The sequence below is a fragment of the Dendrobates tinctorius genome, unplaced genomic scaffold, assembly GCF_039654945.1.
Source record: "Dendrobates tinctorius isolate UK_male_01 unplaced genomic scaffold, ASM3965494v1 ptg000315l, whole genome shotgun sequence".
NCBI lineage: Eukaryota > Metazoa > Chordata > Amphibia > Anura > Dendrobatidae > Dendrobates > Dendrobates tinctorius.
Window position 1 is genome coordinate 4,328,821 of NW_027361982.1, and position 24,227 is coordinate 4,353,047.

The 24,227-nt window shown below is 46.1% G+C and overlaps 1 protein-coding gene across 1 annotated transcript in view; it reads right to left on the minus strand.

Moving 5' to 3' along the window:
- Positions 1–24,227, minus strand: part of LOC141073832 (butyrophilin subfamily 1 member A1-like) — a 79,097-nt gene that overhangs the window by 18,882 nt on the left and 35,988 nt on the right. Inside the window, exons 3-5 of the mRNA XM_073561298.1 lie at positions 10,066–10,341; positions 9,385–9,501; positions 8,696–8,728 (exon numbers count right to left, since the gene is read on the minus strand). Of these exons, the coding sequence (XP_073417399.1) occupies positions 8,696–8,728; positions 9,385–9,501; positions 10,066–10,341 (426 nt within the window). The remainder of the gene's footprint in view (positions 1–8,695; positions 8,729–9,384; positions 9,502–10,065; positions 10,342–24,227) is intronic.

Below are 24,227 nucleotides of genomic sequence, written 5' to 3' on the forward strand. Positions count from 1 at the left end.
TTCTTAGCGCAAGGCCGGGGCCCAGTCCCCGAGGTTGTATGGATACTTATGGTCCTGCAGCAGACACCGGAGGAATAGAAGTAGTGACCGCTTTATTCCCACACAAGACTTGGGGGCACAACAGCAACTGGATAGGGAGCCGGGACTTAGTAGCAAGGAGTCCCCGAAGCAGGCTACAGCTGTATGCCGTACAAGTAGAGTTCATAAAAACATTGGACAGGAGGAACTCCAGTGTAACTCAGTACTAGGAGTACTTCATTTAAAGGCGCTATAAGAGGAGACGTTCAGAAAGGCACATGTTGGCGGAGTGTTGGAAAGGAGAATTCCATCTGGCCTGGAGGTTGACTGAGTCCCTGACCCAGAAGACACGGCACGGAGGCAGGCACCTGTTTGCACAACAGACTGTGAGTAAAGCTTTGGAACTACATGCCCTGGTGTCCTCCACTCATTCCTGCGCCACACACCTGGCACTGCTACATCCCTGTGCCTACACTGCACCATTCCAGCAACGCTTATCTACACTGCCCTGGGACTACAGCTTCACCTGTGGGGAGCTATAACATCATTGCTGCACTACACCATCAGTCCCAGAGGATCTGCATGCAGCGTCGGCTTAACACCTCCCTTGCCAAACACCACAGGTGGCGTCACGAACCATTCAACTTTATGCCATCATTCAAGTCCCCTTTTCTTACTTGGGCGCCCAGGGCCACGGACCGGGTCACCGCTGCTGTGACACCTTCCCCCCTGAGTTACCGGCCCGGTACCGAGTACCCCACAGCCCTGGCAGGGCGACCCAGTACCCTGCTGGAAAGCATGGACCACTTCCTGCTTCGTTATCTCTTCAACACAGAGGTGTACAACAGGGTGGGCGCCTCCATTGGCTGGTCTCGGCTGGCGGGTCTCTCCTATGCAGAATGGGCCTATGGAGCATTCAGAGACCTTGGTGGCCGGGACCGCTGCACCTTATTTCTAGTTAGCGCAGTGGTTAGGTATCACACGTGGAACGCTCTGTGCTTAGTATTGACGCAATGGAAAATCCTCCCAGTGGACGATGTGTCTAAGACCATACTCGGTGACCTGGTGAAGGTGCGCTCTCTGGAGTATGAGAGACTGGGCAAACATAGGGCTGCTCTCCGCTGGAGGGGCTTTTCTTTTAGCGTGCCCTAGTCTGGTCATCTCCTTTACTGGTGGTGGGCTGCTGCTGACACTGTAGATTTTTGTTTTGTGATCAGTATACAGTGATGTTGGGCTGCAGGCGCCGAACTTGGGCTTTGTGATTTGAGGTTATTGTAGTGTGTGCTGCTGTATATATTATATATAGGGATCTAGATTTGGGTGTAGGTGTTAGATTGGGTGGTAGGAAAAGGGGGGAAGTGGGATTATCTTGTGGGACTATGGGACACTGGGGTGTTTGGGGGAAAAACTGGCACTGCCTGATCTGGCCTATGGACGTTGGACATGGACTGAGGCATGAGATGCAGGACCAGCTCTCAGGTCAGTGCGGAGGTTGGGAATGGTGGGTTTGAGTGTGGGGTGGTGATTAGCTTAGTATTGTATATATTTGTATTGTTTGTGGTTATTTTATTTAAAAAAAAGTATGTATATAGTTTTTGTTTGCTATTGCTTATTTTATTTGCTTATTAGTTTGGTGACCGGACCAGAAGGTGTAAGTACTTAATATTAGGCCTGTTGCACATTTCCGTTTTTTTACGTCAGTCAAAATCCGCCACTTTTAGAAAAAAATGGATCCGCCCCTTTTTTGGCGGATCTGTTTTTTCCCCCAATAGACTTTCATTAGCGGCGGATTTTGACTGACGGTCGTCCGTCGCATCCGTTTTATGATGGATCCGTCAGACTCTGAAACGTTTTTTCTGAGCGACGGTCCGCTATTTTCTATTGCACTTGCCCGCCAGATTTGCTCTGGCAGGGACTTTAACCCTGAATACCGTTCCGGAAAGGCCGTTAAATATTCTCTCTCTCTCTCACCGCGGTTGCTTTAAATTTCACACTCTTGCTGGCTGCAGCGGATCCGTATACAAAGCGGATCCAGTGGCATCAGTTTGGGCCATGATGGAAATGGATCCGTTTTTTAACCGCCTGGCGGATTTGGACTGACTTTAAAAGATGGAAATGTGAAACAGGCTTTAGTTATAATTCTGTATATATGTATAATATGTGTGACAGGACAGAATGAGCGGCTGAACCAGTGTTCAGTATACGGATTATTTTTCTGGCTGATATTCTTGTTATAGTGCTTTGAAGAAAGCACTATCTTGTAATCCGAACGCTGCTAACTTATTCTTCTTTCTTATTATTATTATTCAGTTGATTTTCCGCAATTAATGCGGCCCGAACCGCTGCACGCACAGACTCCGTTGAGGTGTCGTTTCCAGGGCTGTGGAGTCGGTAAGCCAAACCTGCGACTCCGACTCCTCAATTTCCCTTACACCGACTCCACGACTCCGACTCCCACACATATTGCTTATATTTAAGTGAAAAATTTATTGTAGTACAATGTGAACATCAGACATTTAATCATTTCTATGAACCAATAATCAAGATATTTAGATAGAACATAATATCTATTTATTGGAATACAACTTTAGAACACAAAAAACTGTAATAAATGGTAAATATGTAATACACTGTATAATATCGATTACATACATACAGTACAGACCAAAGTTTGGACACACCTTCTCATTTAAAAGAGTTTTCTTTATTTTCATGAAAATTGTAGATTGTAGATGTATGTGTATATATATATATACACATATATATACATATCTATACACACACATACACACACTAAGACTTATCTCGGCTAAGATAAGGCCTAGATCCTCAGGCTACATTCACATTATGGGCATAGCCAGGATCAAACCTGGGGGGGGGGCAGAACCTCATGCTGTTCCACAGAATTTCATACTGCACACCTCAGCTGCTGCAGAACCTCATACTGCACACCCCTACACTTGAAAATAAAGCCTGCACCTTAAGAAGATGTGGTGATGAATGCAGTCTATTCCAACTATCAATTGATGTTGATGTGTTGCTGAAGACGAGCAATGCCTGTCCTGGGCATCCTTTTGGGCAGCTATGAGGTGTACCTGACTGGTGCTAAAAAGGAGTGTTAGTCTGTGTGCTATCCGGCTTTCATTCTTTTTAGTACAGATATGATATGGATAGACAGATATGGATAAATGGATATATAGATAGAGCAGATTTCTAATCTGCTTTTGCTATTGAAAACATTCTCTATGAGCTCAAAAACCTTTCAGGTGATGCAGTTTTTTTAAAAGCTGATCTGCTTTTGCAACTGAAAAATGTATACTCAAAAAACGCAGGAAAAACGCTGTGTGTGAATGTAGCCTTAGATCAGGAATAGAACAGCCATTTATAGGACATTTCATAACTTTCCCAAATTCCTGTGAAAAAATATTCAGCACATTCTGCATTGAACTACTGTACCCAATTTATTATATATTTTAGGAGTCGGAGTCAGTCCATTTTATACCGACTCCAACTCCGACTACACCAAAATGAGCACCGACTCCACGACTCCGACTCCACAGCCCTGGTCATTTTGAAGCCAGCGTCCACGAGAGGTGTGCTAAGTAATTTTTGTGTCGATCGGATTTGTAGTTTTTGCACAATTTGCGTTTGAAAAAACATGTTCCTCAATGCTTTTCAATGGGAAAATGTTGCCACAGAGAAAACATGCCCTGAGGTGATTGAAATGGCAGTTAAGCTCATTGATATGCGCAGGCACACCCAGTTACTATGCCAACGCCTACGAACTTCACATGACGCCCCCAGGACACAGATTCTGCCAGATAATATCAGCTTTTAAAGCGAAACCCACAGCACAAATGCAAATCTAGCTTCATCACATGATGCATGCCCCTGAGAGAGAATGTCCGCCAAAGTGGATTTAGAAGCCAGTAAGCCAAACTGGCTCTTAAAGGGCCGATGCGCCAAAGTGATTCTTAAAGGGCCGGTGCACCGAAATGAGTCTTAAAGGGCCGGCGCGCCAAATCGAAAGCTGAGTGACCCCAGGCTCCAAATCGGAGGCTGAGCCACCCTGGCCTCCAAATCGGACCCAGAGTGGCCCCGCCCACCAAATCGGACCCAGAGTGGCCCCGCCCACCAAATCGGACCCAGAGTGGCCCCACCCACCAAATCGGACCCAGAGTGGCCTCGCCCGCAAAATCAGACACAGAATGGCCCCGTCCACCAAATCGGACCCTAAAGGGCCCCACCCACCAAATTAGACCTAGAGTGGCCCCGCTGATCAAATCGGACCCTGAGGGGCCCCGCCCATCAAATCAGACCCTGAGGGGCCCCGCCCACCAAATCGGCCCCTGAGGGGCCCCGCCCAACAAATCGGACCCTGAGGGGCCACACAGGCCAAAGTGGCCCCTGAGAGGCACCCACAGTTAAAATGGATCCTGAGTTGAAAGTCTTGCAGGGGCAGCAGGCAAGTCTCTCTTAAACGGGCAGCCCGGGCACCATTTCAAAGCACTATATACACATCTAGTTTTGTTTCTGTTATTGTTATGTTTTTAATTTTTATAATTAAAGATCTAAAGGATGTAACACAGGATCAAGTAATGTATGTACGCAGTGACTGCACCAGCAGAACAGTGAATGCAGCTCTGGAGTATAATACAGGATGTAACTCAGGATCTGTACTGTATATACACAGTGACAGCACCAGCAGAATAGTGAGTGCAGTTCTGGAGTATAAAACAGGATGTAACTCAGGATCAGTAATGTGTGTACACAGTGACTGCACCAGCAGAATAGTGAGTGCAGCTCTGGAGTATAATACAGGATGTACCTCAGGATCAGTAATGTATGTACACAGTGACTGCACCAGCAGAATAGTGAGTGCAGCTCAGGAGTATAATACAGGGTGTAACTCAGGATCAGTAATGTAATGTATGTACACAGTGACTGCACCAGCAGAATAGTGAGTGCAGCTCTGGAGGATAATACAGGATGTAACGCAGGATCAGTACAGAATCAGTAATGTATGTACACAGTGACTGCACCAGCAGAATAGTGAGTGCAGCTCTGGAGTATAAAACAGGATGTAACTCAGGATCAGTAATGTAATGTATGCACATAGTGACTGCACCAGCAGAATAGTGAGTGCATCTCTGGAGTATAATACAGGATGTAAATCAGGATCAGTAATGTACAGTTGTGGCCAAAAGTATTGACACCCCTGCAATTCTGTCAGATAATACTCAGTTTCTTCCTGAAAATGATTGCAAACACAAATTCTTTGGTATTATTATCTTCATTTAATCTGTCTAAATGAATTTAATTAAAAAACACAAAAAGAATTGTCCTAAAGCCAAATTGGATATAATTCCACACCAAACATAAAAAAGAGGGTGGACAAAAGTCTTGGCACTGTTCGAAAAATCATGTGATGCTTCTCTAATTTGTGTAATTAACAGCACCTGTAACTTACCAGTAGCACCTAACAGGTGTTGGCAATAACTAAATCACACTTGCAGCCAGTTGACATGGATTAAAGTTGACTCAACCTCTGTCCTGTGTCCTTGTGTGTACCACATTGAGCATGGAGAAAAGAAAGAACACCAAAGAACTGTCTGAGGACTTGAGAAACCAAATTGTGAGGAAGCATGAGCAATCTCAAGGCTACAAGTCCATCTCCAAAGACCTGAATGTTCCTGTGTCTACCGTGCGCAGTGTCATCAAGAAGTTTAAAGCCCATGGCACTGTGGCTAACCTCCCTAGATGTGGATGGAAAAGAAAAATTGACAAGAGATTTCAACGTAAGATTGTTCGGATGTTGGATAAAGAACCTCGACTAACATCCAAACAAGTTCAAGCTGCCCTGCAGTCCGAGGGTACAACAGTGTCAACCCGTACTATCCGTCGGCATCTGAATGAAAAGGGACTGTATGGTAGGAGACCCCAGAAGACCCCACTTCTTACCCCGAGACATAAAAAAGCCAGGCTGGAGTTTGCCAAAACTTACCTGAAAAAGCCTAAAACGTTTTGGAAGACTGTTCTCTGGTCAGATGAGACAAAAGTAGAGCTTTTTGGGCAAAGGCATCAACATAGAGTTTACAGGAGAAAAAAAGAGGCATTCAAAGAAAAGAACGTGGTCCCTACAGTCTAACATGGCGGAGGTTCCCTGATGTTTTGGGGTTGCTTTCCTGCCTCTGGAACTGGACTGCTTGACCCTGTTTATGGCATTAGGAAGTCTGAAGACTACCAACAAATTTTGCAGCATAATGTAGGGCCCAGTGTGAGAAAGCTGGGTCTCCCTCAGAGGTCATGGGTCTTCCAGCAGGACAATGACCCAAAACACACTTCAGAAAGCACTAGAAAATGGTTTGAGAGAAAGCACTGGAGACTTCTAAGGTGGCCAGCAATGAGTCCAGACCTGAATCCCATAGAACACCTGTGGAGAGATCTAAAAATGGCAGTTTGGAGAAGACAACCTTCAAATATCAGGGACCTGGAGCAGTTTGCCAAAGAAGAATGGTCTAAAATTCCAGCAGAGCATTGTAAGAAACTCATTGATGGTTACCGGAAGCGGTTGGTCGCAGTTATTTTGGCTAAAGGTTGTGCAACCAAGTATTAGGCTGAGGGTGCCAATACTTTTGTCTGGCCGAGTTTTGTGTGAAATGATCAATGTTTTGCTTCACTCTCTTTTGTGTTTTTTTTCATTTAAGACAAATTAAATGAAGATAATAATACCAAAGAATTTGTGTTTGCAATCATTTTCAGGAAGAAACTGAGTATTATCTGACAGAATTGCTGGGGTGTCAATACTTTTGGCCACAACTGTACGTACACAGTGACTGCACCAGCAGATTAGTAAGTGCAGCTCTGGAGTATAATACAGGATGTAACTCAGAATCAGTAATGTAATGTATGTACACAGTGACTGCACCAGCAGAATAGTGAGTGCAGCTCTGGAGGATAATACAGGATGTAACTCAGAATCAGTAATGTAATGTATGTACACAGTGACTGCACCAGCAGAATAGTGAGTGCAGCTCTGGAGGATAATACAGGATGTAACTCAGAATCAGTAATGTAATGTATGTACACAGTGACTGCACCAGCAGAATAGTGAGTGCAGCTCTGGGGTATAGTACAGTATGTAACTCATGATCGGTAATGTAATGTATGTACACAGTGACTGCACCAGCAGGATAGTGAGTGCAGCTCTGGGGTATAAAACAGGATGTAACTCAGGATCGGTAATGTAATCTATGTACACAGTGACTGCACCAGCAGAATAGTGAGTGCAGCTCTGGAGTATAATACAGGATGTAACTCAGGATCAGTAATGTAATGTATGTACACAGTGACTGCACCAGCAGAATAGTGAGTGCAGCTCTGGAGTATAATACAGGATGTACCTCAGGATCAGTAATGTATGTACACAGTGACTGCACCAGCAGAATAGTGAGTGCAGCTCTGGAGGATAATATAGGATGTAACGCAGGATCAGTACAGAATCAGTAATGTAATATATGTACACAGTGAGTGCACCAGCAGAATAGTGAGTGCAGCTCTGGGGTATAATACAGGATGTAACTCAGAATCAGTAATGTAATGTATGTACACAGTGACTGCACCAGCAGAATAGTGAGTGCAGCTCTGGGGAATAATACAGGATGTAACTCAGGATCAGTAATGTATGTACACAGTGACTGCACCAGCAGAATAGTGAGTGCAGCTCTGGGGAATAATACAAGGTGTAACTCAGGATCAGTAATGTAATGTATGTACACAGTGACTGCACCAGCAGAATAGTGAGTGCAGCTCTGGGGAATAATACAGGATATAACTCAGGATCAGTAATGTAATGTATGTACACAGTGACTGCACCAGCAGAATAGTGAGTGCAGCTCTGGAGTATAATACAGGATGTAACTCAGGATCAGTAATGTATGTACACAGTGACTGCACCAGCAGAATAGTGAGTGCAGCTCTGGGGTATAATACAGGATGTAACTCAGGATCAGTAATGTAATGTATGTACACAGTGACTGCACCAGCAGAATAGTGAGTGCAGCTCTGGAGTATAATACAGGATGTAACTCAGGATCAGTAATGTATGTACACAGTGACTGCACCAGCAGAATAGTGAGTGCAGCTCTGGAGTATAATACAGGATGTAACTCAGGATCAGTAATGTATGTACACAGTGACTGCACCAGCAGAATAGTGAGTGCAGCTCTGGGGTATAATACAGGATGTAACTCAGGATCAGTAATGTAATGTATGTATAGTATATGAGGTTCTGCACTTTCTTACACCCAGAACCTATCAAGTCTTTTGAAGTCACAGAAGAACAATAATATATCATTGGTTGAACTTGATTCTAGTTTTTCTAGATTTTTTGTGTGCACATGATCGAATCGCCAAGACAGTTTACATTAAATGTTGGTTACAGAGGAACTGATCACGTGGGATACGGAGGAGGTAGGGTGATAAGAATGGCAGATACTGAGGCCTACAGCCACGGAGCACTGACACTGCTAAGTCAGTCTTATGACAGGGTCCCGTGGGCCCCTAGGAGCGTCTGTGGACCACAATCGTGCAGATCCTCCACATTGTAAACCCTGCACGACGCAGTCACATCCATCAGATCTGGTGATGACAGAGAGCAGGACAGAGAAGAACTCACCAATATGGACGTCCTTCTCCTTCAGCAGCGTCTCTGCAATTACAAAAGCAAATAAATACATTTATATCAGCGATATATTCTAGAACACTTGAATAGTTTACAGGGGAGAAGATTGGGCTTCTGACCCTGACCCCCTTTTCTGGGAGGAACCTGAAGACTGGACATAAGGAGCAGCCTGAATAGTTCCCCTACTGTTATGTACAGGCGGAAATGAATGACAGCATTGTGTATTGTTACATATATGGCAGGGTTATTGGGATATAAACATTATGTGGTGATATTAATTGGACACTGTATGGAAGCAGAAATCACGCAGCAGATGGTGGGATTATAAATACACGGATTCTTTACTGTAACAGCAGGGAAATTAAGCACTTCTACAATTACCAGCCAGCATTGTAGAAGGAAATTTTGCATAGACTACTATGACATAAAATAAAACACAGGACCACTGACATAAATATCACACTATTAGTTAATGTTCTTGCTATTTTTGTGTGATGCTTTATTTGAAATTTGCTGGGTTTAAAAAAAGTGCCTGGGGGGGGGCGCTCTTATATTGGCGTCTATGAAAAAAACACGCTGTCCGAAGTGGTAAAAAGCGGTACTGCAGCAGATATGTTGGAATAGATACTACAATAAAAGTTTGGGGGACATATTCACACATTAAAGTTCTGCTTCTACTTTACCATTCCTCTTTTGTTTTGAGTAGAGAAACCAAGCCATCACAGCGGTAACGACAGTAGTGACTATAAAGAGAAACCAGAAGACGATCGCCCAGGGCGAGGTGCGCGGAAATATGGCATCTGCATGACAAAAGCATACAACAGTGATTAATATACTAATAATGACTTGTAAGTACAAGATGGATGTTCCCTTACTGAATATACTTCCTACAGAGTGCCCCTGAAAAATATCACTGCCTGATTGCATCCACCACTAGAGGGAGCTCACAGCACACATCTATATACTGCCTGCAGTGGGATCAGTATCATCCATGTGCAGCAGTTTCCTCCACTGGTGGCTCCTCTGCTCTACCTGGTGAGTGGGAGGCTTCCTTTAATTTGAGAGACCTACAGACAATCTGACCTACAGACAATCTGGGGCAGTAGAGGAGTACAATATGCTGATCCCCTCTCTTTAAAGGAAAGTTCTACCTAAAACCATACAATGATCTTCTTTTTATTGGGAGTGACAACCAGCCCAGCTGCCATGACAGCTCATACATAAGTCGGCACTCTGGTTTTCCCGAAATCTGAATGATAGATCTGCCTGCATGAATCATTGTTAATCTGGTCTGCTTCAACATTCTGGGAAATCTGAGGGGACACATACTTTGGTAATTTTTTTATTCTTGGGAGGACACGAACCTGAAACTTTCACATGTAAGCCAGTTTCTTTCCCTGTTACAGGGTGTCTAAAGCCGCAGTAGACCTGTCCCTCTGAGGAGCCGTTCAGAAGAATATGGCTCTTTACATGAATCAGTTGACTTGTGCCAGTGTCGGTTTCTACATCAATTGGATCCACGTCTCCATTTTCCTTCCTCCAGAACATTGTGGGTTTTGGAAACCAACCATCGGAAGAACAGGAGACCACCACAGCGCTGTCCTGGAGAGCAAGAGCTATAAGCGGAGGAGACCCCGACCCTAAGAGACAGATGGGAAATTGACATCAGTGAAGGTTTTGTGTGGTTCTTTATTTATGCATATTCCATATATCTACCAGTCTACACATCGCTCCACTACACCCAGCTACATCTACAGTCTACACACTGTTCCACTACACCAGACTATATCTACAGTCTACACACTGCTCCACTACACCCTACAAATTGGGTCGCCCCGTCCCAGGGCTGTGGGGTACTCGGTACCAGGCCGGTGTCAGTGGGATGTGTCACGGCAGCTGTGACCCGGTCCGTGGCCCTGGGCGCCCAAATCAATGGTGTTTTGTAATATAGTTTATGTGATAGTTTGTGACGCCACCTGTGGTGTTTGGCAAGCAAGATGTTAAGCCAACGCTGCATGCAGATCCTCTGGGGCTGATGGTGTGTTGCAGCTTAGATGGTGTAGCTCCCCACAGGTGAAGCTGTAACCCCAGGGCAGTGTATAGGCGCAGGCGGTGTGAGGAATGTTGGTACCCACATGTAGCAGTGCTGGCGGCGTTGGCGCACAATTGAATGGAAGACACCAGGGCTTGTAGTTCCAAAGCTTTACTCACAGTTCGTGGTACACACTGGTGCCTGCCTCCGTGCCGTGTCCTCCGGGGCAGAGACTCAATCAACCTCCCAGGCAAGTCAGGCTTCTCCTCGCCAACACTCCGCCAACATGTACCTTTCCTGAACGACTCCTCTATTGCGCATTTTAGTGTGAAGAGCTCCAGTACTGTGGTACTCTGAAGTTCCTCCTGTCAGATGTTCCTAACAACTCTACTTGTATGACAGACAGCTGTAGCCTCTCTCGGGGACTCCTTTCTCCAGAGTCCTGGCTCTCTATTCAGTTGCTGTTGTGCCCCAAGTCTTAGATGGGAGTAGTGCCTTTACAGCCAACTACTCCACCGGTGTCTGCTGCAGAACCATAAGTGTCCATACAACCTCGGTGATCGGGCCCCGGCCTTGCGCTGAGAACCTATAGGCAGGGTTCCTCTTCCAACCCACAACTCCTCTCTGTTCTCCTACTCCTTCGTTCCGCGCTGTTCCTTCTCTCTCTTATGGAAGCTTAGGTTGCAGTTGTACATCTTTCTCCTCCTGTTCCTTTCCCGTGCCAGCTGGATCAGATCACTGAGGCAGCTGCAGCACTCCTTCCTCCATCCTTTTTCCAGGGATCCGTCCTCAAACTATCCTGACTGACTGACCCCCAGACTGAACTTGTAATTCTAAACCTTCCCAACCTTTTATATATCTCAACTCCACCCACCTCCCAGCACATATCGTGTTATGAAGCAAGGACCCACGAAAAGTGCTCTGCTACCCTCTAAGCATGGAGCCGCAATGTGGTCAGTGCTGAACTATCCTGTGTGTGGGGTGCATGTGTTGGAGTTTGGAAAGGAGTTCCCAACTTACCTAGTTGGTGGGGCACCACACCTTAGGAGAAGGTGGAGTACCTCTGTGGCGACTGAGCCTCAGGGGCGTCACATATATCTACAGCCCACACATTGTTCCACTACACCCAGCTACATCTACTGTCTACACCCTGCTCCACTATACCAGACTATATCTACAGTCTACACACTGCTCCACTACACCCAGCTACATCTACAGTCTACACACTGCTCCTTTACACCTAGCTACATCTACATTCAACACACTGCTCCACTTCACCAGACTATATCTACAGTCTATACTTAACCAAAAATATAGGAGTGCAAATAACCTACAACATTTATCATTGATATGGACAAAAAAACATCATAAAACCAAAAAAAGCCACATATCCCAAAAAATCAATAACACAGTTACAATATTGAAATCAATATAAATATATAAATTGATTTCAATATTGTAGCTGTGTTATTGATTTTTTGGGATATGTGGCTTTTTTTGGTTTTATATCTACAGTCTACACACTGCTCCACTACAGCCAGCTACATCTACAGTGTACACACTGCTCCATTACACCCAGCAACATCTACAGTCTACACACTGCTGCACTACACCCTAATATATCTACAGTCTACACCCTGCTCCACTACACAAGACTATATCTACAGTCTACACACTGCTCCACTACACCCAGCTACATCTACAGTCTACACCCTGCTCCACTATACCAGACTATATCTACAGTCTACACACTGCTCCACTACACCCAGCTACATCTACAGTCTACACCCTGCTCCACTATACCAGACTATATCTACAGTATACACACTGCTCCACTACACCCAGCTACATCTACAATCTACACACTGCTCCTTTACACCCAGCTACATCTACATTCAACACACTGCTCCACTTCACCAGACTATATCTACAGTCCACACATTGCTCCACTACACCCAGCTACATCTACAGTCTACACCCTGCTCCACTACACCAGACTACATCTACAGTCTACACACTGCTCCACTACACCCTACTATATCTACAGCCCACACATTGTTCCACTACACCCAGCTACATCTACAGTCTACACCCTGCTCCTCTATACCAGACTATATCTACAGTCTACACACTGCTCCACTACACCCAGCTACATCTACAGTCTACACACTGCTCCTTTACACCCAGCTACATATACATTCAACACACTGCTCCACTTCACTCAGCTACACCTACAGTCTACACAATGCTCCACTCCACCCTACTATATCTACAACTACACAATGCTCCACTACACCCATCTATATCTACAACACCCTGCTCCACTACCCCAGACTATATCTACAGTCTACACACTGCTCCATTACACCCAGCTACATCTACCAGTATACACCCCGATCCATTACACACAGCTACATCTACAGCCCACACATTGCTTCACTATACCCTGCTATATCTACAGCCTACACCCTGCTCCACTACACCAGACTATATCTACAGTCTAAACACTGTTCCACTCCACCCAGCTACATTTACAGTCTACACACTGCTCCATTACACCCAGCTACATCTACAGTCTACACACTGCTCCACTCCACCCTACTATATCGACAGCCCACACATTGCTCCACTACACATAGCTATATCTACAGCACCCTGCTCACTACCCCAGACTATATCTACAGTCTACACACTGCTCCACTACTCTCAGCTACATCTACAGTCTACACACTGCTCCACTACACCCAGCTACATCTACCAGTCTACACACCGATCCATTACACCCAGCTACATCTACAGCCCACACATTGCTCCACTACATCCTGCTATATCTACAGTCTACACACTGCTCCACTACACCCAGCTACATCTACCAGTCTACACACCGATCCATTACACCTAGCTACATCTACAGCCCACACATTGCTCCACTACACCCTGCTATATCTACAGCCTACACCCTGCTCCACTACACCAGACTATATCTACAGTCTACACACTGATCCACTCCACCCAGCTACATCTACAGTCTACACACTGCTCCATTACACCCAGCTACATCTACAGTCTACACACTGCTCCACTCCACCCTACTATATCGACAGCCCACACATTGCTCCACTACACATAGCTATATCTACAGCACAGTGCTCCACTACCCCAGACTATATCTACAGTCTACACACTGCTCCACTACACTCAGCTACATCTACAGTCTACACACTGCTCCACTACACCCAGCTAGATCTACCAGTCTACACACCGATCCATTACACCCAGCTACATCTAAAGCCCACACATTGCTCCACTACACCCTGCTATATCTACAGTCTACACACTGCTCCACTACACCCAGCTACATCTGCCAGTCTACACACCGATCCATTACACCCAGCTACATCTACAGCCCACACATTGCTCCACTACACCCTGCTATATCTACAGCCCACAAATTGTTCCACTACACCCAGCTACATCTACAGTCTACACCCTGCTCCACTATACCAGACTATATCTACAGTCTACACACTGCTCCACTACACCCAGCTACATCTACAGTCTACACCCTGCTCCACTATACCAGACTATATCTACAGTCTACACACTGCTCCACTACACCCAGCTACATCTACAGTCTACACACTGCTCCTTTACACCCAGCTACATCTACATTCAACACACTGCTCCACTTCACCAGATTATATCTACAGTCTACACCCTGATCCACTACACCCAGCTACATCTACAGTCTCCACACTGCTCCATTACACCCAGCAATATCTACAGTCTACGCACTGCTCCACTACACCCTAATATATCTACAGTCCACACATTGCTCCACTACACCCAGCTACATCTACAGTCTACACACTGCTCCTTTACACCCAGCAACATCTACAGTCTACACACTGCTCCACTACACCCTACTATATCTACAGCCCACACATTGTTCCACTACACCCAGCTACATCTACTGTCTACACCCTGCTCCACTATACCAGACTATATCTACAGTCTACACACTGTTCCACTCCACCCAGCTACATCTACAGTCTACACACTGCTCCATTACACCCAGCTACATCTACAGTCTACACACTGCTCCACTCCACCCTACTATATCGACAGCCCACACATTGCTCCACTACACATAGCTATATCTACAGCACCCTGCTCCACTACCCCAGACTATATCTACAGTCTGCACACTGCTCCACTACACTCAGCTACATCTACAGTCTACACACTGCTCCACTACACCCAGCTACATCTACCAGTCTGCACACCGATCCATTACACCCAGCTACATCTAAAGCCCACACATTGCTCCACTACACATAGCTATATCTACAGCACCCTGCTCCACTACCCCAGACTATATCTACAGTCTGCACACTGCTCCACTACACTCAGCTATATCTACAGTCTACACACTGCTCCACTACACCCAGCTACATCTACCAGTCTACACACCGATCCATTACACCCAGCTACATCTACAGCCCACATATTGCTCCACTACACCCTGCTATATCTACAGCCTACACCCTGCTCCACTACACCAGACTACATCTACAGTCTACACACTGCTCCACTACACCCTACTATATCTACAGCCCACAAATTGTTCCACTACACCCAGCTACATCTACAATCTACACCCTGCTCCACTATACCAGACTATATCTACAGTCTACACACTGCTCCACTACACCCAGCTACATCTACAGTCTACACCCTGCTCCACTATACCAGACTATATCTACAGTCTACACACTGCTCCACTACACCCAGCTACATCTACAGTCTACACACTGCTCCTTTACACCCAGCTACATCTACATTCAACACACTGCTCCACTTCACCAGATTATATCTACAGTCTACACCCTGATCCACTACACCCAGCTACATCTACAGTCTCCACACTGCTCCATTACACCCAGCAACATCTACAGTCTACGCACTGCTCCACTACACCCTACTATATCTACAGCCCACACATTGTTCCACTACACCCAGCTACATCTACAGTCTACACCCTGCTCCACTATACCAGACTATATCTACAGTCTACACACTGCTCCACTACACCCAGCTACATCTACAGTCTACACCCTGCTCCACTATACCAGACTATATCTACAGTCTACACACTGCTCCACTACACCCAGCTACATCTACAGTCTACACCCTGCTCCACTATAACAGACTATATCTACAGTCTACACACTGCTCCACTACACCCAGCTACATCTACTGTCTACACCCTGCTCCACTATACCAGACTATATCTACAGTCTACACACTGCTCCACTACACCCAGCTACATCTACAGTCTACACACTGCTCCTGTCAGAGACACCGCACTACACTTGCTCATAGAGTCAGTGCACGTGTCCTGAGTACAGAAGCAGTGCTAAAAGTTACCTGGGGAGCAGGGCTGCAGAGGTGACAAAGCGTGCTTCAAGCTAATAGTGTCAGAGAAGCCAGAGAACTCAGATTATGGCAAAGCAGAAGTCATGCACAGTACAGACCAGCGAGGTACAGGAGGGATAAACAGACGGGAGGTCAGACAAAGCCAAAGGTCATACACAGGGTCATAGTACAGTACCAGGGAGGAGACAGAGCGGATAATCAGGGCCAAGCAGAGATCAAAACCAAACAGACATAGGAGGTACCAGGCAGAATCCAAAGCGATATCCAGGGAACAGACCGAGTCATACACAGAGAATCAAGTAACCAGAACACAGCACTAACACACTCAGGGGTCACCACACAATGCCAAGGGCGAAAGTATAACTGACAGGGATGGGAGCGTCTTGAGGCTATAAGAAGCCTCCCCCAGAACCAGGGAGAGGCAACAATCATAGCCCCAGGTGTGCAAAAAATCAATAACACAGTTACAATATTGAAATCAATATAAATTGATTTATATATTGTAGCTGTGTTATTGATTTTTTGGGATATGTGGCTTTTTTTTGTTGTATATCTACAGTCTACACACTGCTCCACTACACCCAGCTACATCTACAGTCTACATACTGCTCCATTACACCCAGCAACATCTACAGTCTACACCCTGCTCCACTACACCCTAATATATCTACAGTCTACACCCTGCTCCACTACACAAGACTATATCTACAGTCTACACACTGCTCCACTACACCCAGCTACATCTACAGTCTACACCCTGCTCCACTACCCCAGACTATATCTACAGTCTACACACTGCTCCACTACACCCAGCTACATATACAATCTACACACTGCTCCTTTACACCCAGCTACATCTACATTCAACACACTGCTCCACTTCACCAGACTATATCTACTGTCCACATATTGCTCCACTACACCCAGCTACATCTACAGTCTACACCCTGCTCCACTACACCAGACTACATCTACAGTCTACACACTGCTCAACTACACCCTACTATATCTACAGCCCACACATTGTTCCACTACACCCAGCTACATTTACAGTCTACACCCTGCTCCTCTATACCAAACTATATCTACAGTCTACACACTGCTCCACTACACCCAGATACATCTACAGTCTACACACTGCTCCTTTACACCCAGCTACATCTACATTCAACACACTGCTCCACTTCACCCAGCTACACCCACAGTCTACACACTGATCCACTCCACCCTACTATATCTACAGCTACACAATGCTCCACTACACACATCTATATCTACAGCACCCTGCTCCACTACCCCAGACTATATCTACAGTCTACACACTGCTCCACTACACCCAGCTACATCTACCAGTCTACACACCGATCCATTACACACAGCTACATCTACAGCCCACACATTGCTTCACTACACCCTGCTATATCTACAGCCTACACCCTGCTCCACTACACCAGACTATATCTACAGTCTACACACTGTTCCACTCCACCCAGCTACATCTACAGTCTACACACTGCTCCATTACACCCAGCTACATCTACAGTCTACACACTGCTCCACTCCACCCTACTATATCGACAGCCCACACATTGCTCCACTACACCTAGCTACATTTACAGTCTACACCCTGCTCCTCTATACCAAACTATATCTACAGTCTACACACTGCTCCACTACACCCAGATACATCTACAGTCTACACACTGCTCCTTTACACCCAGCTACATCTACATTCAACACACTGCTCCACTTCACCCAGCTACACCCACAGTCTACACACTGATCAACTCCACCCTACTATATCTACAGCTACACAATGCTCCACTACACACATCTATATCTACAGCACCCTGCTCCACTACCCCAGACTATATCTACTGTCTACACACTGCTCCACTACACTCAGCTACATCTACAGTCTACACACTGCTCCACTACACCCAGCTACATCTACGCCCACACATTGCTCCACTACACCATGCTATATCTACAGCCTACACCCTTCTCCACTACACCAGACTACATCTACAGTCTACACACTGCTCCACTACACCCTACTATATCTACAGCCCACAAATTGTTCCACTACACCCAGCTACATCTACAGTCTACACCCTGCTCCACTATACCAGACTATATCTACAGTCTACACACTGCTCCACTACACCCAGCTACATCTACAGTCTACACCCTGCTCCACTATACCAGACTATATCTACATTCTACACACTGCTCCTCTACACCCAGCTATATCTACAGTCTACACACTGCTCCTTTACACCCAGCTACATCTACATTCAACACACTGCTCCGCTTCACCAGATTATATCTACAGTCTACACCCTGATCCACTGCACCCAGCTACATCTACAGTCTCCACACTACTCCATTACACCCAGCAACATCTACAGTCTACGCACTGCTCCACTACACCCTAATATATCTACAGTCCACACATTGCTCCACTACACCCAGCTACATCTACAGTCTACACACTGCAACTTTACACCCAGCAACATCTACAGTCTACACACTGCTCCACTACACCCTACTATATCTACAGCCCACGCATTGTTCCACTACACCCAGCTACATCTACAGTCTACACCCTGCTCCACTATACCAGACTATATCTACAGTCTGCACACTGCTCCACTACACCCAGCTACATCTACGCCCACACATTGCTCCACTACACCATGCTATATCTACAGCCTACACCCTTCTCCACTACACCAGACTACATCTACAGTCTACACACTGCTCCACTACACCCTACTATATCTACAGCCCACACATTGTTCCACTACACCCAGCTACATCTACTGTCTACACCCTGCTCCACTATACCAGACTATATCTACAGTCTACACACTGTTCCACTCCACCCAGCTACATCTACAGTCTACACGCTGCTCCATTACACCCAGCTACATCTACAGTCTACACACTTCTCCACTCCACCCTACTATATCGACAGCCCACACATTGCTCCACTACACATAGCTATATCTACAGCACCCTGCTCCACTACCCCAGACTATATCTACAGTCTGCACACTGCTCCACTACACTCAGCTACATCTACAGTCTACACACTGCTCCACTACACCCAGCTACATCTACCAGTCTGCACACCGATCCATTACACCCAGCTACATCTAAAGCCCACACATTGCTCCACTACACCTTGCTATATCTACAGTCTGCACACTGCTCCACTACACCCAGCTACATCTACCAGTCTACACACCGATCCATTACACCCAGCTACATCTACAGCCCACATATTGCTCCACTACACCCTGCTATATCTACAGCCTACACCCTGCTCGACTACACCAGACTACATCTACAGTCTACACACTGCTCCACTACACCCTACTATATCTACAGCCCACAAATTGTTCCACTACACCCAGCTACATCTACAGTCTACACCCTGCTCCACTATACCAGACTATATCTACAGTCTACACACTGCTCCACTACACCCAGCTACATCTACAGTCTACACCCTGCTCCACTATACCAGACTATATCTACAGTCTACACACTGCTCCACTACACCCAGCTACATCTACGCCCACACATTGCTCCACTACACCATGCTATATCTACAGCCTACACCCTTCTCCACTACACCAGACTACATCTACAGTCTACACACTGCTCCACTACACCCTACTATATCTACAGCCCACAAATTGTTCCACTACACCCAGCTACATCTACAGTCTACACCCTGCTCCACTATACCAGACTATATCTACAGTCTACACACTGCTCCACTACACCCAGCTACATCTACAGTCTACACCCTGCTCCACTATACCAGACTATATCTACAGTCTACACACTGCTCCTCTACACCCAGCTACATCTACCAGTCTACACACCGATCCATTACACACAGCTACATCTACAGCCCACACATTGCTTCACTACACCCTGCTATATCTACAGCCTACACCCTGCTCCACTATACCAGACTATATCTACAGTCTACACACTGTTCCACTCCACCCAGCTACATCTACAGTCTACACACTGCTCCACTACACCCAGCTACATCTACCAGTCTGCACACCGATCCATTACACCCAGCTACATCTAAAGCCCACACATTGCTCCACTACACCTTGCTATATCTACAGTCTACACACTGCTCCACTACACCCAGCTACATCTACCAGTCTACACACCGATCCATTACACCCAGCTACATCTACAGCCCACATATTGCTCCACTACACCCTGCTATATCTACAGCCTACACCCTGCTCGACTACACCAGACTACATCTACAGTCTACACACTGCTCCACTACACCCTACTATATCTACAGCCCACAAATTGTTCCACTACACCCAGCTACATCTACAGTCTACACCCTGCTCCACTATACCAGACTATATCTACAGTCTACACACTGCTCCACTACACCCAGCTACATCTACAGTCTACACCCTGCTCCACTATACCAGACTATATCTACAGTCTACACACTGCTCCACTACACCCAGCTACATCTACAGTCTACACACTGCTCCTTTACACCCAGCTACATCTACATTCAACACACTGCTCCACTTCACCAGATTATATCTACAGTCTACACCCTGATCCACTACACCCAGCTACATCTACAGTCTCCACACTGCTCCATTACACCCAGCAACATCTACAGTCTACGCACTGCTCCACTACACCCTACTATATCTACAGCCCACACATTGTTCCACTACACCCAGCTACATCTACAGTCTACACCCTGCTCCACTATACCAGACTATATCTACAGTCTACACACTGCTCCACTACACCCAGCTACATCTACAGTCTCCACACTGCTCCACTACACCAGACTACATCTACAGTCTACACACTGCTCCATTACACCCTACTATATCTACAGCCCACAAATTGTTCCACTACACCCAGCTACATCTACAGTCTACACCCTGCTCCACAATACCAGACTATATCTACAGTCTACACACTGCTCCACTACACCCAGCTACATCTACAGTCTACACCCTGCTCCACTATACCAGACTATATCTACAGTCTACACACTGCTCCACTACACCCAGCTACATCTACAGTCTACACACTGCTCCTTTACACCCAGCTACATCTACATTCAACACACTGCTCCACTTCACCAGATTATATCTACAGTCTACACCCTGATCCACTACACCCAGCTACATCTACAGTCTCCACACTGCTCCATTACACCCAGCAACATCTACAGTCTACGCACTGCTCCACTACACCCTAATACATCTACAGTCCACACATTGCTCCACTACACCCAGCTACATCTACAGTCTACACACTGCTCCTTTACACCCAGCAACATCTACAGTCTACACACTGCTCCACTACACCCTACTATATCTACAGCCCACACATTGTTCCACTACACCCAGCTACATCTACTGTCTACACCCTGCTCCACTATACCAGACTATATCTACAGTCTACACACTGCTCCACTACACCCAGCTACATCTACAGTCTACACACTGCTCCTGTCAGAGACACCGCACTACACTTGCTCATAGAGTCAGTGCACGTGTCCTGAGTACAGAAGCAGTGCTAAAAGTTACCTGGGGAGCAGGGCTGCAGAGGTGACAAAGCGTGCTTCAAGCTAATAGTGTCAGAGAAGCCAGAGAACTCAGATTATGGCAAAGCAGAAGTCATGCACAGTACAGACCAGCGAGGTACAGGAGGGATAAACAGACGGGAGGTCAGACAAAGCCAAAGGTCATACACAGGGTCATAGTACAGTACCAGGGAGGAGACAGAGCGGATAATCAGGGCCAAGCAGAGATCAAAACCAAACAGACATAGGAGGTACCAGGCAGAATCCAAAGCGATATCCAGGGAACAGACCGAGTCATACACAGAGAATCAAGTAACCAGAACACAGCACTAACACACTCAGGGGTCACCACACAATGCCAAGGGCGAAAGTATAACTGACAGGGATGGGAGCGTCTTGAGGCTATAAGAAGCCTCCCCCAGAACCAGGGAGAGGCAACAATCATAGCCCCAGGTGTGCAAAAAATCAATAACACAGTTACAATATTGAAATCAATATAAATTGATTTATATATTGTAGCTGTGTTATTGATTTTTTGGGATATGTGGCTTTTTTTTGTTGTATATCTACAGTCTACACACTGCTCCACTACACCCAGCTACATCTACAGACTACACACTGCTCCATTACACCCAGCAACATCTACAGTCTACACCCTGCTCCACTACACCCTAATATATCTACAGTCTACACCCTGCTCCACTATACCAGACTATATCTACAGTCTACACACTGCTCCACTACACCCAGCTACATCTACAGTCTACACCCTGCTCCACTATACCAGACTATATCTACAGTCTACACACTGCTCCACTACACCCAGCTACATATACAATCTACACACTGCTCCTTTACACCCAGCAACATCTACAGTCTACACACTGCTCCACTATACCCTAATATATCTACAGTCCACATATTGCTCCACTACACCCAGCTACATCTACAGTCTACACCCTTCTCCACTACACCAGACTACATCTACAGTCTACACACTGCTCCACTACACCCTACTATATCTACAGCCCACAAATTGTTCCACTACACCCAGCTAATAATAATAATAATAATAATAATTTTTATTTATATAGCGCCAACATATTCCGCAGCACTTTACAATTAAGCGGGGACATGTACAGACAATAAATTCAATACAAGTTAAGACAATTCAAACATTGACATTAGGAGTGAGGTCCCTGCTCGCAAGCTTACAATCTACAAGGAAATGGGGGGACACAGTAGGTGAGTAATGCTTGTTAGTTCAGGTCTGGCAATTATAATAGGGATTTTCATATAAAGCTGCATGATCCGGTCATCAGCCCGTGTGTTTAAGTGCAATAGACAAGTATCAAGTGCAGTTATCATGTGCATGAAGGGTGTGGAGACAGATGAATAGTAGGGTGCAGATTCAGAATAATATTTGGAAGGAGGAAACAGGGCAAAGTTAGCTTGCTGAGTAGTTGATGTGGTAGGCTTGTTTGAAGAGATGGGTTTTCAAAGCGCGCTTGAATAGGTCAGGGCTAGGTATCAGTCTGATCGTCTGGGGATGTGCATTCCAGAGAGCTGGAGCAGCACGAGAGAAGTCTTGGAGACGGAGGTGCGAGGTTCGGATTACGGGGGATGTTAGTCTTAGGTCATTTGTAGAACGGAGGGCACGTGTAGGGCAATAGACAGAGATGAGAGAGGAGATATAAGGCAGTGCAGAACAGTGGAGAGCTTTGTGGGTGAGAGAGATGAGTTTATACTGGACCCTGTAGCGAATAGGTAGCCAGCCAGTGTAATGACTGGCACAAGATGGAGGCATCGGTGAAGCGGCTGGACAGAAATATGACCCTGGCTGCCGCATTCAAGATGGATTGGAGAGGAGAAAGTTTGGTAAGAGGGAGACCGATCAGAAGAGAGTTGCAGTAGTCCAGACGAGAATGAATAAGAGCGACAGTAAGAGTCTTAGCAGTTTCAAAGGTGAGAAAAGGTCGGATTCTGGAGATGTTTTTAAGATGCAGGTGACAAGAGCGACTGAGTGATCGGATGTACGGAGTAAAGGAAAGTTCAGTGTCGAATATGACCCCAAGACAGCGGGCATGCTGCTTGGGAGTTATGGTTGAACCCTCCAGGGTTATTTCGATGTTAGGTAGAGTGAGGTTAGTAGAGGGGAGAAACACAAGAAGTTCAGTTTTAGAGAGATTTAGTTTCAGATAGAGGGAGGACATGATGCTAGAGACAGCAGACAGACATTCCTTGGTATTTTGAATTAGGGTAGGGGTGATGTCAGGGGAAGAAGTGTATAATTGGGTGTCATCAGCATAGAGATGATACTGGAACCCAAATCTGCTGATTGTTTGTCCAATAGGGGCAGTGTATAAAGAGAAGAGGAGGGGGCCTAGGACTGAGCCCTGCGGGACCCCGGTAGTAAGGGGACGAGAAGAGGAAGAGGAGCC